This window comes from Triticum aestivum, chromosome 4D (assembly GCF_018294505.1).
Source record: "Triticum aestivum cultivar Chinese Spring chromosome 4D, IWGSC CS RefSeq v2.1, whole genome shotgun sequence".
In the NCBI taxonomy this organism is placed as follows: Eukaryota; Viridiplantae; Streptophyta; class Magnoliopsida; order Poales; family Poaceae; genus Triticum; species Triticum aestivum.
Genome location: NC_057805.1, coordinates 77,709,644 through 77,724,302, shown reverse-complemented (window position 1 = coordinate 77,724,302; position 14,659 = coordinate 77,709,644). Strand labels below are relative to the sequence as shown.

The window sequence follows — 14,659 nt, the reverse complement described above, 5'->3', positions numbered from 1 at the left end:
TTTCTCGATTATGGAGGTGGAAAAGGAGTTCGTCGTAAAGGGTTACGTCGATGCAAACTTTGACACTAATCCGGATGACTCTGAGTAGTAAACCGGATTCGTATAGTAGAGCAGTTATTTGGAATAGCTCCAAGTAGCGCGTGGTAGGTACATCTACAAGATGACATAGAGATTTGTAAAGCACACACGGATCTGAAATGTTCAGACCCGTTGACTAATAACCTCTCTCACAAGCGAGATATGAACAAACCCCATGGGTGTTGGATTCATTACAATCACATAGTGATGTGAACTAGATTATTGACTCTAGTGCAAGTGGGAGACTGTTGGAAATATGCCCTAGAGGCAATAATAAAATGGTTATTATTGTATTTCCTTGTTCATGATGATTGTCTATTGTTCATGCTATAATTGTATTAACTGGAAACCGTAATACATGTGTGAATACATAGACCACAACATGTCCCTAGTAAGCCTCTAGTTGACTAGCTCGTTGATCAATAGATGGTTATGGTTTCCTGACCATGGACATTGGATGTCATTGATAACGGGATCACATCATTAGGAGAATGATGTGATGGACAAGACCCAATCCTAAGCATAGCACAAGATCGTGTAGTTCATTTGCTAGAGCTTTTCTAATGTCAAGTATCGTTTCCTTAGACCATGAGATTGTGCAACTCCCGGATACCGTAGGAATGCTTTGGGTGTACCAAACGTCACAACGTAACTGGGTGGCTATAAAGGTGCACTACAGGTATCTCCGAAAGTGTCTGTTGGGTTGGCACGAATCGAGACTGGGATTTGTCACTCCGTATGACGGAGAGGTATCTCTGGGCCCACTCGGTAATGCATCATCATAATGAGCTCAATGTGACTAATGAGTTAGCCACCGGATCATGCGTTATGGAACAAGTAAAGAGACTTGCCGGTAACGAGATTGAACGAGGTATTGGGATACCGACGATCGAATCTCGGGCAAGTAACATACCGATAGACAAAGGGAATTGTATACGGGATTGATTGAATCCCCGACATCATGGTTCATCCGATGAGATCATCATGGAACATGTGGGAGCCAATATGGGTATCCAGATCCCGCTATTGGTTATTGGCCGGAGAGGTGTCTCGGTCATGTCTGCATGGTTCCCGAACCCATAGGGTGTACACACTTAAGGTTCGGTGACGCTAGAGTTGTTATGGGAAATAGTATGTGGTTACCGAAGGTTGTTCGGAGTCCCGGATGAGATCCCGGACATCACGAGGAGGTCCGGAATGGTCCGGCGGTGAAGATCGATATATTGGACGAAGGATATTGGAGTCCGGAAGTGTTCCGGGGGTACCAGGCTATGGCCAGCATGACCGAAAGGTGTTTCGGGAGCCCCGGCAAGTGTTGGAGGGCCTCATGGGCCAAAGGGGAAGGGGCAAACCAGCCAACTAAGCGGTGGTGCACCCCCCGCACCCTTTCCCACGTTACTTGGGGAGGTGGGGCGCCTCCACCTGGCTTGGGAGGCAAGCCTCCACCTGCTTGGCTTGGGGGGCAAGTCTCCCTAGGATTTTCCCTAGGGAGATCCAATTTGCTTGGCCGCCGCCCCCTAGGGGAAACCCTAGGGCGCCTCCTCTCTCCCCTTGCCCCTATATATAGTGGAGGGTGGGAGGTCAATTGCACCTCTTCCCTCGCGCAGCCATCCCTCCTCATACACCTCCTCCTTCTCCTCCGTAGTGCTTAGCGAAGCTCTGCCGGAGAACCACGAGCTCCATCGCCACCATGCCGTCGTGCTGCTGGAGTTCTCCCTCAACTTCTCCTCTCCCCTTGCTGGATCAAGAAGGAGGAGACGTCCCCGGGCTGTACGTGTGTTGAACGCGGAGGCGCCGTCCGTTCGGCGCTAGATCGGATCTTCCGCGATTTGAATCGCCGCGAGTATGACTCCATCAACCGCGTTCTTGTAACGCTTCCGCTTAGCGATTTTCAAGGGTATGAAGATGCACTCCTTCTCTCTCATTTCTAGCATATCCTAGATTGGTCTTGGTGACACGTAGGAAAATTTTGAATTATTGCTACGTTCCCCAACAGGGGCAGCGGTCGCCGCTCCTGGAAGGACACCCTGTTGGGCCGGGGCCGCGGTCACGCTGCCCAGGCAGATCGTGGCGAGGCCACGAGCAAGGAGCGCCAGCGTAGCCGCTCTCCTCCCCCCCCCCCCGCGCTCGAAGAAAGCAAGAGGCCATGGATGGCATGGTGGCCGCTCGACCTCACAGGCGTACCCGGCCAAGCTCGCTAGCCAAGTCCACGTGCCTTCCCCTGCTGCGGCTCCGGCTGGCCCCCGCACCACTCAAGACGACGTCGCGGAGTTCTTCGCCGCCGCAGAGAAGGCTCTTGCTGCTCCCACCTTGGGCGACGCCGCTGCCGCACTCATGGATGAGGAGATCGCCATTGGGACGCCCCTGGAGTTCCACGATCGCGACAAGCCGGAGACAAGCAAGGCCGCGCCCAGGATGCCGGACGTGTTCGGCCCCACGCTCTCGGGGCCGCGTCACGCCCCGGAGCACTTCAGCTGCCAGACCCCATCGCGCGCCGACATGGTCGCCCTTCAGCTCGGCGTGATGACCCAGCAGGTCCAGCTGCTCGAGATCGACGGAAACAGGGAGGCTCCACGGCGCCTCTTCTCCGACAAGCCTGCCTCACTGCTCGGCCCGGCACCGACCAAGCGCAACTCTGCCCCGCCAAAGTCTAGGGCGACATCGGTTCCCCCCCCCCCCACGTCAGAGCGCGCGCCAAGCTGCCCAAAACTGCAAGGTGCCTGTGGCGCAGCGCGGCTCGCTCCGACTGGTGCAAGGCCTTGGACTTCTGGGCCCAAAGGAGAAGATGACGAAGAATGCGGCAGAAGCCCTCATCCGCAAGTTCGACGAGCCCCTCTTCGACGACGACATCGCCATCATCTCCAAGCTCACCAACATGGACAAGGGCGCCCTCCGCATCGCGGCTGGCCTCATTGGCCCTGATGGAGTTGCCGGGGAGGCCGCAGGGTGATCATGTTAGCGAGATCAGATTTCTGTAGTTTTAGGATTAGTAGTAGTTTCCGGCGACGGCCAGCCCTTGGCCGGCTTGAGTTAGGTGTCGTTTTCTCCCGTTGTAGCAGTTGTAGGCCGTGGTTCGAGTTGCGCCGTCGTAGTTTTGGGGCTATTGGTGGTCGGCGGCGGCCCCCGGAGAGATGGTGGGTGTACCTGTGCTTTGCTTTGCATAGTTTCATTAGTCGCCGGAGATCCTTTGTGTTTCCTCATGAATGACGACCACTCCACCCCCCCCCCCGATCATGTGCTGGAACGTGCGTGGGTTAAACTCGCCGGCGAAGAGAGAGGTTGTGCGAGAGGTAGTTGCAGCACAACAACACTGCCATTCTCTGTCTCCAGGAAACTAAGATAGATGCTTGGACGCCTGCGCTTGTTCGTGACATTGGCGGCAGCACCCTGCAGGGCTGCGCTATTCTGCTGGCCATCGGCACCCGCGGCGGAGCTGCCATTCTGTGGAACAAAGATGTAGTCTCCGTCGACACCCACGCCATCGGGCAATTTGCGCTCACGGCCAAGGTCACGCTCGCCGGCAACCTCACTTCCTTCTGGCTCACCACGGTCTACGGACCGGCCGATGACGCGAGCAAAGACGCCTTCCTCGCCGAGCTAGCTAGAACTGCACCACCTCCCTCCAAGCCATGGCTCATCAACGGAGATTTCAACCAAATCTACGAGGCGCGAGACAAGAACAACCAAAATCTTAATAGAAGGCTCATGGGCCATTTTAGAATGGCGATCGACGGAGCAGGGCTGCGCCAGATTAAGTGTAGCAATCGTCGGTTTACATGGAGCAATGAGAGGGATAACCCCACGTTAGTTAGCATTGATAAGTTCTTCTGCTCCTCGCCCTGGGAAGCTCTGTTCCCGCACGCGCTCCTGATGGCGGTGTCGACTACATGCTCTGATCACTGCCCGCTACTGCTAGCCGACGCGTCGGCGCCTCGTCGACGGGGAGGATTTAAATTCGAATCCTTCTGGCCGCGGTTCCCACGCTTCCTCGACACGGTCATGGCTGCCTGGTCGCGCCCGACGGCCACCACCTGCGCTTTCGCCCGGCTACGAATCAAGATGAGCAGAGCGGCCAAGGATCTTCGCATTTGGAGCAAGGATCTGATCGGTGACACGAAGCTTCAGTTCCACATTGCCTGTGAAGTCATTCTGCGCCCCGATCTTGCCCAGGAGAGACGGCGGCTCTCGACGGCAGAAGCTGAGCTCAGAAAAGGCCTGAAGATCAAGTTACTGGGCCTTGCGGCGATCGAGCACTGCAGGAAAAGGCAAGCCTCCCGCCTCACCTGGCTGCGTGCGGGAGACGCCCCCACCAAATTCTTCATGGCCAAGATTAGCTCAAGAAGGCGCAAGAACTTCATCAGCGCTCTAAAAGTGGGAGACAACATTGTGACTGCGCACGCTGAGAAGGAAAAGGCAATACATGATCATTTCAACTGCATCCTGGGATCCACCCAGCACCGAACCACGTCGATCAACTGGGATGAGCTGCGTATGCCTTCTGTGCAAGCGAATGGCCTGGACAACCCGTTCTCCGAGGAAGAGGTTTGGGTGGCGATAAAAGATTCACCAGCGGAGAAATCGCCAGGGCCGGACGGTTTTTGCGGCGTCTTCTTTCGGAGTTGCTGCAGCATAATAAAGACGGATATCATGCAGGCGTTCCAGCAGTTCTACCACCTGGCCGGGCAAAATTTTGGGGCTCTGAACTCTGCGATCGTCGCACTCATCCCCAAGAAGGACGGAGCGGAGTCCATTGCTGATTACAAACCGATCAGTCTGATTCATTCAATTGCGAAGCTGTTCTCCAAGGTTCTATCAATCCGACTTGCTTCGGTGGTGCAGTCGATCATCTCGCCTGCCCAGACGGCTTTCCTGAAGACTAGATGCTTGCACGACAGCTTTGTCTACGTCCAGAATTGTGTCAAGAGCCTACACCGCAGGAAAACACCGGCAGTTCTTCTTAAGCTAGACACCTCGAGAGCTTTCGACAATGTTTCATGGGAATATCTCCTGGAGCTGCTCGCAAGGCTAGGATTTAGTGCACGCTGGCGGGATTGGATCATGCTCCTCCTCGCTACATCATCCTCGGCCATTCTCCTCAACGGGTCACCTGGCGCGCAAATCCTGCATCGGCGGGGGCTGAGGCAAGGAGACCCACTGTCTCCTCTCCTCTTCATCATTGCGATCGACCCCATCCACCGTCTGCTCCAGGCAGCTGAGGAGGCTCTTGAGATCATGCCGGTGCCTGGCCGTGAGGTCAAGCTCAGAGTGAGCTTATATGCTGACGACGCCATCATCTTCGCAAACCCTGGCAGAGAGGAGATTGATCATCTGATGCACATCCTTCAGAGCTTCGGCGACGCCTCGGGCCTCCGGATCAACCTTGCCAAATCCACGGCCACGCCGATCCACTGCAACGACATCGACTTAGAGCTAGTTCTTCAAGCGTTTGGCGGCCCGATTGCCCATTTCCCAATTAGATATCTAGGTCTGCCGATCACCACGGGCCGGCTACGTCTAGTTCACCTGCAGTTCATCCTTGACCGTATCAAGGCCCGGCTTGCAGGATGGAAGGGACGAATGCTGTCCATGGCAGGCAGGCGCGTCCTTGTTCGCTGCGTTCTCTCGGCCCTACCTACCTTTGCCCTCACATCGCTGCGGGTCCCCAAGAAGCTCCTGAAGGAAATTGACAAGCACAGGCGACGGTTTCTCTGGGGAAGGATCAAGAGCTCTCCGGTGGCAGCTGCAAGGTTAAATGGGAACGGGTGTGTTCCCCGATCGAGCACGGCGGCCTCGGTGTGCTGGACCTTCCCAAGTTCAGTCGCGCTCTCCGGCTGAGATGGCTCTGGCACAGTTGGAAGAATCCCACTCGCCCTTGGGTTGGAACGGAACCGCCGTGCGATGACTCGGATCACGCTCTTTTCAACGCGGCAACGACTGTCGCAGTCGGCAACGGCGGAACGACAAGCTTCTGGAATTGCTGTTGGCTCGGGCCGGTGCCGCTGAAGTTCTGCTTCCCGCTCTCTTCAAGCACTCGAGGCGTAAGGGCAGAACTGTGGCACAAGCTATCACTGACGCCCGCTGGGTCTTGGACCTTGCACACGGCAACAACAGCGACCTTGTCAGCGAGGTTCTTGATCTGCATCGTCTCATTCAGCGCCGGCAGCTCAACTTCCAGGCCGAAGATCAGGACCAGATCCGCTGGAACTTGGAGGGATCAGGTCAGTACAGCTCCCGCTCGGCCTACGCCCTCCAGTTCTTGGGCTCGACGACGGGCATGTTCCATGCCATGATCTGGGCCGTCTGGGCTCCGGTGAAGCTTAAGATGTTTGCGTGGCTCCTCCACCAGAACCGGCTGTGGTGCAATGGCCGTCTCTAACGTAGGGGCTGGCCAAACTCCTACTTTTGCCAGCTCTGCCTCAGGAACCTGGAGACCTCGGCTCATCTGTTCTGGAGCTGCCCGTTCACGAAGACAGTATGGACTAGCTTGTCCTCTTGGCAGCACTGCCAGGGGCTCAGTAAGGCGTGTCTGCCCAACGAATGCAGCTCCCTGGAAAAGGTCGAAGCCATGGTTTCAGCAACAGGGCCAGCACATGCGAAAGGAATCAAGTCGCTGATCATGCTGGTGCTTTGGAAAATCTGGCAAGAGCGCAACAGCCGCGTTTTCAGAAAGAAAGAGGCTACGGTGAAAGCGAGCTGCCGGGGAGAGCTCTGTCTTTAGCAATAGGGCGGTTTCAAATTCATTCTGAGCCCCTTCGGGGATCCTTCCTGAGATAGTAGTCTTAGATCCGGGTGCCTCAGGCACCAAGGCTTTTTCCTTCTTTTTGTTTACCTACTTGATCCCAGGATCATCGCCTTTGTCACTTTGTCATCTGCTCCCTGCTTAATCAATGAAACCCCAGCCATGGCTGGCTCGTTCAAAAAAAAAAAATGTTACTAATGTATGTTATTCTTCACCGTGGCTAGTCTAACTGAGCCGGCTCCTACCCTCCGCGTGAAACTACTCTACTATTCCTTGACAAAGGTCACTCGCTCTCTGTCTCTCTCTCCGCAACGCTCCACCGAATCCACATAGCTGCAAGAGTAAGACCACATCTATCTTCTCTCCTCAATCTTTTTCTCGAGAGCACAAAATCAGGCAATCAGCTCATGCATGTTACGGCGCTAGAATCGCCATTGCTCAAGCTTTCCATGCATACCAGGATCGTCCGCATCCACTGATTTTTCTTAGAGGGGAGAAGCGGGCGGTCGAAGACAGGGTGTGCAGTGCGGGTGGCGGCCGGCGAGCTGCCGGGGTAGGCAGTCATGAGCTCGACGGACTCCTCCTCGGAGACATCAGACTCGGACTCATCGGACCTCCGGCCGGCGACCAGGTGAGCCAATCTTTCTCTCCCCATTCCTTGCGCCCTTCGTTGCTTTACCTGGCAGCTTCTTCCCCCGCAGCGTCGGCGCCCGCCGCCTGTTCGACCGAATGCCTCCGGGGATCGACTGCATCGGCGCCCTCCCGGACGGGATCCTCCACCACATCCTGTCCTTCCTCCCGGCGCAGGAGGCGGTGCGGACGTGCGTGCTCGCCCAGCGCTGGCGCCACCTCTGGAAGTGCACCACTGGCCTGCGCATCGTCGGCAATAAGGGTCCTTTCTGGCGTTGGCTAAATGGCCTGCTCTTTGTCTCTCGGTGTCTGAGGACATTGGTCCTTTCTGGTGTTGGCTTACAAGGAACTACTCTTGATTTTTCTAGCTGCCCAGCATTGGAGGATCTCACGATTGGTTTCTCTGTCATCAATGTTGGCAAGATATCGTCCCTGTCCCTGAAGTGTTTGAGTATCTTTCGTTGCCGATCCTATCTGGATGACCGGGTCCGAGTTTCTGCTCCATGCGTTGTATCACTGAAACTATTGGGGTTTTCAGGTATTACCCCTTTGCTTGAAAGCATGCCATTGTTAGAGACAGCATTTCTGACTCTTGGCGCTCACGGGCACCATACCTCACAAGATATCTGTCAGAAATATAGCCAATCTGGGGTGTACTGTGGCGCTAAACATGATGCATGTACGAACTGTCATGCAAATAATGATGGCAGCAGAAATTGTGTGGTTCTCGGTGCTATCTCTAATGCTAAGCATTTGGAGTTGATATCTTCGTTTGGAACGGTATGAGTGCACCTCACTCCTGAACTCCTAGTCTTGTTTGTCATCCATTTTTGTCTTGCTATATTTCTACCTAGAATCAGATATTCTGTTTCTCTGGGCATCAAACGTCAAACCCATTAGAGTGATTTTGTAAGAAACTGAGAATTATTGCGGGACATTCCTCATATGCAGTTTACTTTATGTTTCTGCAACTATAGGCTTTAATGGTAAGCTATTAGGAGCGCGAGGTTTGAGATATTATCGACGAGTCGTTCATGTCAGGTTATTCAGGACTACAGCATCTTTAGCCAAAATTGAGATATGCCTGTGTTGATAGGAATTTATTAAACACTACATGTTGGAGATTCTTTCGGTTGTGTTTTTTACATCCATAGACAATAAACAGACATTACGACATAATGTATGCATTATCACCAGCTGGGGTTCCTAGATCATCATTTTTATATGTTAACAATATTTTTTGAATTCGTATATGTTCACAATATGTATTATACATGAACCTTTTGTTTGTATTTTTTCCAGGTTATTTTTACAAGGGATTTGAAATGGTGCCCTACATTCGACAAACTAAAGAATCTAATACTCAATGACTACTGGTGCATGGGCCCTAGCTTTGATGCTCTAAGTTGCATTCTCAAACACTCGCCCGTTCTAGAGAAGCTCAGTCTTCATCTTTTCAAGGTATATGAGAATTGCTGGCTTGATGTATTGTTGAAGTTATCATTTCATTATTCGATCTTGTTAATGTTTCTAGTTTCCCAGGGACTAAGAGCTAATGTTAAAATGAAAGGAAGCTACAGTTCAATGGAGAGATCTTCTGTGATATCTGAACACCTAAAGGTAGTCGATGTCAAGTGTTCTGTTGTTGATGAGAACGTTGTCGAAGTTCTGAAGTTCCTGTGTACACTTAACATACGTAAGTTGACTGGCAGCACTCTTCATGCTTTGCATATTCTCAAAATTTGCCTTCATCTGTCATAAACAAAATAAGCAATGAAAAAATTCATTTGAAAAAGTTGTTAGGAACACCAAATTTTCTAAGACATGGAAACCATGCATGACACTTTGTGGGGAACAAGAAGGAAGAACACACGGCATGTGGATTTATTCATTACTCTAATCAGTAATACAATTCTGATTTGATTAATTTTGAACAGTAATAAGAACGCTGGCTTTTTGCGTACAACAGTAATAAGAATGCTGGTTTCTTGCATACAACAGTAATAAGAACGCTGGCTTCTTGCTTAGCTCTTTTTAGTAACATTAATGCCTGTGCTTAATAGTTCTAAGCAGTTACACTGTACGCAAAATGTTGACTGTCTTGTTGAATGGTCGGTACTAGTCATTGACATGTTCTCAAGACTCATGGGAGACGAGCTTTTCATTCCCCTCTTTACGGAATGTCTACCGTTCAGTTGTTCAGTCAAGAACTTGAATCCCTGTTGATTTTTTTTCTTTATTTGTGGTGAGACTGGGACGTAACTTGTCTATCAGTGTCTGACTGCCTGTCATGGTTCCTGATTTCATTCTTCTGGAATCCTAGCAGGAACGCTGCACATTCATTAAAGAATAGTGAGAAAATAATTACATGATGATTTACTTTTTATAGGGACAAGTCAGAAAATACCTTAGGCCATCCACACGCAGGCGGCTCCCACCCTTACAGATTCACTATAACTGGCCACCCCCTGTTTCGTTCCTTAATTCACTTTTCTTTGTTGTGACATTCTTTTGACATTTTTGTACTAAACCTTGTTGCCACTGGCCTAGAAAGTCCTGCATCTTTAATCATTTGCTTTCTTTTCTTTCAGCTTGTTACACAGTTCTCAAAATGGCTATTGGCTGTCATGTCCATATCCATCTCCTTCATTTTGACTCTCATCTCCCTGGTGTGCATGTGTGCTCATTGGTTATTTTCTGAGATGTGTTTATTGCTTGTTTTGAAACTTTGCTGTTTGATGTGATGAGAAGAATACACAATCTCTGTATTCTTGTCATTGAACAGTTTAACCAGGTGTTTTCTTTTTTAGTAGTTGTCACACATGTTGGATACGTTCATAGCTAGAAAACTGTTCTCGAAGTTTTGGCACAAATTATTGTTATTTGAACCTACGGCAGTTAGAACTTGATGAAATAATCAGATAGATCTATAATTGTACCGGTGGGGTTGCCACAATTTACATGCAGAATTCAATCATCTGGTGTGGACGTCACAAATACATCACATAAGTTCACAACTTGTCAAAAAGTAGAATACAAATAGTTTGATGAGGTCTCATAGGAGCGTAAATCCAGCACATAGATTCATGAGTCGCTAGTACCATACAAATGGCGGGCATAAATATGAACTATTCTAGCAAAGATCCTCCTATGAGATAAGCTGCAGCTCGTTGAGTGAATCTCATCAAATATTCATGCAAGTCTTCTAGTATTTCCATTTAAGGGTCAACTAGCTGAGCACTGTTGTTTCTGTGTATGCCATTAGCCCATTATACATGTGTATATACTCTTGCCTCATCGTGTCTTTTTGTTTTTGTGCAGGATTCTGTTTCGTGTAAGGGTGAGAAAAGGTACTTAGCGGTAGATCTACCATCCCTTGACAGTCCGATAATGGAAGGCTTCAGTAGGATGTGATGATGTTATCTTATTCATCATCTTTTGTCTATGGGCATCTTATGCGAGTCCCGTGTCGAAGACCTGGCTTAGAGCTCCAGACCATCCAGTTGGACGCGATTTATCATATGATGTAATGCATATTGCACTATTGTTTGTACTTCGCTCAATATCCAGTTGAACCTGATTTATCCAGCGGTACAGTTCGGCACAAGCTGTGAAGCTGGTAACGTGAATTGTTCTCTTGTGATCGGCTTAACATCCGCCTTGTCGTTACCACGTTCCATTATTTGAAAGTAAGCTGTCAAAAACCAGAAAAAGGTTAACCAAGAAAAAGGTAAACATCCCTTTCGGGGGTGAATCTCATTGATATGATGAGCGAATTACATGATTGATGTCAAAGCCAGGAGGATTAGTGCTGGACTTTGAGAATGCTGTAAGAATCTATTTGTACCACTCAGTCCAGAGAAGAGTGTTGATTGTGATTTCGGAGCCGGCCGAACCGCCTGCCTGTACGTACTGGGCAGTGTCCAAACTGATGAAGAGCGAAGAAATATGGGCCATGCACTTCCGTTCAACACTCTCCTCCACATATGCTCTCTAGCTACGTGGATTTTATTTTTATTTTTTTAGAGAAGGAGGATATACCCCCGGCCTCTGCATCTCGACGATGCATGCATCCATTTTATTATTTATTCACAAAGACCATACAAAGTAATACATCGGTAAGACTGAAGCCACCATCTAGGCAACACCTGTTGCTACTCCTATACCCTTGATGAAGGTGTGCCGAATGTCCGAGCCGAATACCAAACAGACATCGCACCAAAGCCTAACATCTAAAGCCGGATGCCCCAGCCCAGCCACATACCGGGATTGGGTCGCACACCGGTCCGGCGCACTCTCAGAGGCTGCCGCCGCCATCTTCCACTGGTCCATCTCCAGAGCAGGAACTGACGCATCAACCTTGCCTGGCCTGCCGTCGACGCCACCACGGCGCTAGACAATGCCACCATCCTGCATGTATCCATCCACACACGCCCGTCGCTGAACCTCCGCAGTGCCATGCCGCCGGGATCCTTCGTCGGCCTTGTGATAGATGTAACACTGCTCCTCCTCTTGTCCCTTCCAGCCAGCTGTTGCTCCAAAACGATGCCCCCAAGAGGGACAACGACATCGAAGGTGCGATCATCGTCCGATCCGGTTGACCCAGATCTAAAGTTTCCCCCGGAGCATCACGAGTGGGATGCCACGACCTGCAACAACGATGCCTCGAGAAGGGAACGACGTCACAGACGCCGCCATCGTCCGCCATGATCGTAGTCGGCGCGATTTTCACCGAAAGTCATGTCCCCCCGATCTCGCAGCTGGGTGGAGCCGAACGGAGCCTCACCTTGGAGACGAGGGCCGCCGCCGGCATGCCAGCAGGGAGCCTCCAGCCGCCCCTCACTAGTCCTCCTCGCGTCACATGCCGGCCAAGGCCAAACCGCGACGGATCTGGACAGGACGCCAGATCCGCAGCCATCGACAACACCCATCTGCACGCAGCCGCCACCCTCACTGAGTGGAGCGCCGCCACCGCCACCACCCAACCTCATGTCACCGTCGGCCATGGAGGCTTCGATCGCCGCCGCGCAGTAGGGGCACCGCCCTAACTGCCGCCCCCAGCCTCCCCGCATGAAACTCCGCCTCACAGGGGATCCCGCGGCGACCACCTGCCCTGGATCTGGCGCCGGTTAAGGGCGCCGCAGCCCTGCTGAAGTCGACACGCTGATCCGCCCGAGGCCTTCAGCGAGCCGCCACCGACGAGATCCAAGCCGGGAGAGAGAGAACGGCCCGCCGCCGTCCTTGAACCCGCGCAGTCTTCGCCGGCAAGGCCTCAGGCGGCGGCGAGACGAAGAGGAGACTGGTGGGTTGCCTCGGCGGCTAGATTGGATCGCCCCCGTGGTCGCCCGAGCGGGACGACCTGGGGGTGCGGGAGTCCGTTTAGATGAAGTTGAAATACACCGCTCCTTCATAAAGCTCCTTGATCATTCGTAGTACAACAATGCTACATCTATGTAAGGGTTGTTACATGATTAACGTAGGAGCCGAGATGGCAGTTGTTGTTGTGGAGAAAATTAGGGAGGGGCCCGCCCAGTTGAAATAGGGGGGCCGCAGAGATTAGTTATAGAGAGGTTACGTGAGGCTTTGTAGATGTAGCTTTTTTGTTCGCAGTACGGACATAGAGCGAACACCAGCCAAACTGAAGGCCTAAACGGAACAAAAAAAGACAAAAACCCGAAATCACTAATTAAGGAGTACTCGTTGCAAAGAACACTCCATCTTCCCAGGTCACGACAAGTGGCGCACATGCAGCGCGCCACTTGTCGTAACCTGGGAGTTTTCCTTTTTTCGTAGATTCGTTTATTCAAAACGTTTTATCTCTTAAACCGTGCGTTCAAATCTCAAACCGTTTTCACCATTGGATTCCTCGCGTCGAGATCTTCAAAACTAGATCCCATGTTGGTAGGTTTTGACGAACTTTTTTTTATGAAAAAAACCGGACGGAGCACGGTTTTTTCCCTTTCCGAAAGAGGCACGCCCGTGCCTCTCGCGAAATCACAACCGTGCCTCTCGTGGAAGCAAAACCGTGACTCTCGTGAAAAGAAAAAAAAACAGAAAACGCGTTTTTTCCCTTTTCGAAAGAGGCACACCCGTGACTCTCGCGAAAGGACAACCGTGCCTCTGGCAAAAGCAAAACCGTGACTCTCGGAAAAGAAGAAAAAAACAGAAAACGCGTATTTTTTCCCTTTCCGAGAGGCACGGCCGTGACTCTCGCAAAAGCACAACCGTGCCTCTCGCGGAAGCAAAACCGTGACTCTCGCGAAAGAAAAAAAAACAGGAAACGCGTTTTGTTTTTCCCTTTCCGAGAGGCACGGCCGTGACTCTCACGAAAGCACAACCGTGCCTCTCGCGGAAGTAAAACCGTGACTCTCGCGGAAGAAAAAAAAACAGAAAACGCGTTCTTTTTCGTTTCCGAAAGGCACGGCCGTGACTCTCGCTAAAGCACAACCGCGCCTCTCGCGAAAAAAAAGTGACTTTTCATGAAAGAAAAAAAAAGTAAACGCGTTTTTTCGCGTAGAAATTTTTTTTTCAAATTTTTTTTGTCGAAACGCTAAGGAAGACCGGGTAAAAACCAAAACGTCGAAAAAACCCGGAAAAAAACCATTTAAAAAGCCGAAAACGCGTGCGGAAAAATTAAAAAAAAAATCTAGAGGGAGTGTCCAGAGCGCGACACGTGGCGAATGGCTGAGAGCGCGCCAAGTGACGCTGATCGTTGTGAGGCTCCCGAAGGAGCGCTCGTTAACTAGTTGCTCAAAAAAACCAATGTTGGTTTTGGTTGGCCGCCGCGTTGGTGTTGGCCTTGGCACGGCATAAACTTGGAGGCGATGCAGGCGATTCCGTTCAAAAGAAAGTTTACGTCCTGGAGAACGGCCTCGCAAGGACGCGAGGGTACAGCGGTACTCTGCAAGACTGCAAGGCAAAGCTACGGCGGGCGTATATAATAGTCCCATCAGCCATCACACAGTGGCCATGGCCAGAAGAGCAGCGGTGCACAGTGAGCCCGTGAGGTTCCGCGATCAAGACACTCAACAACCAACTCTAGTAGCACTACTAGGCGTGCTTCTTCATGGTAGTAATAACTGCTCTGTGCTACCCTCAAAAAAAAAACCTGCTCTGTGCTCTCCACCACTCCATCTCGTCCTTGAGCTGAGCTGAAATGCAGAGCTCTCACGCGCTTTGTCTTCTCCGTTGGGGTTGGACGATTCATTCAAG

At 51.3% G+C, this 14,659-nt stretch overlaps 1 protein-coding gene across 4 annotated transcripts; it reads left to right on the top strand.

Moving 5' to 3' along the window:
- The first annotated feature begins 7,053 nt into the window (after positions 1-7,053).
- LOC123096323 (uncharacterized) lies at positions 7,054-11,099 on the top strand. 4 transcript variants are annotated; one of them, XM_044518029.1, is made up of 6 exons: positions 7,054-7,158; positions 7,278-7,448; positions 7,519-8,227; positions 8,750-8,908; positions 8,990-9,143; positions 10,769-11,099. In XM_044518029.1, the coding sequence occupies exons 2-6, from the start codon at positions 7,381-7,383 to the stop codon at positions 10,783-10,785; spliced, it is 1,107 nt and encodes a 368-aa protein (XP_044373964.1). In that variant the 5' UTR covers positions 7,054-7,158; positions 7,278-7,380; the 3' UTR covers positions 10,786-11,099. The 4 variants fall into 4 exon arrangements, with proteins under 4 accessions (XP_044373964.1, XP_044373963.1, XP_044373965.1 ...); XM_044518028.1 differs by having other exon boundaries at positions 7,078-7,158; positions 7,244-7,448; XM_044518030.1 differs by having other exon boundaries at positions 7,098-7,448; positions 7,519-7,985; positions 8,070-8,227.
- Positions 11,100-14,659: the final 3,560 nt, after the last annotated feature.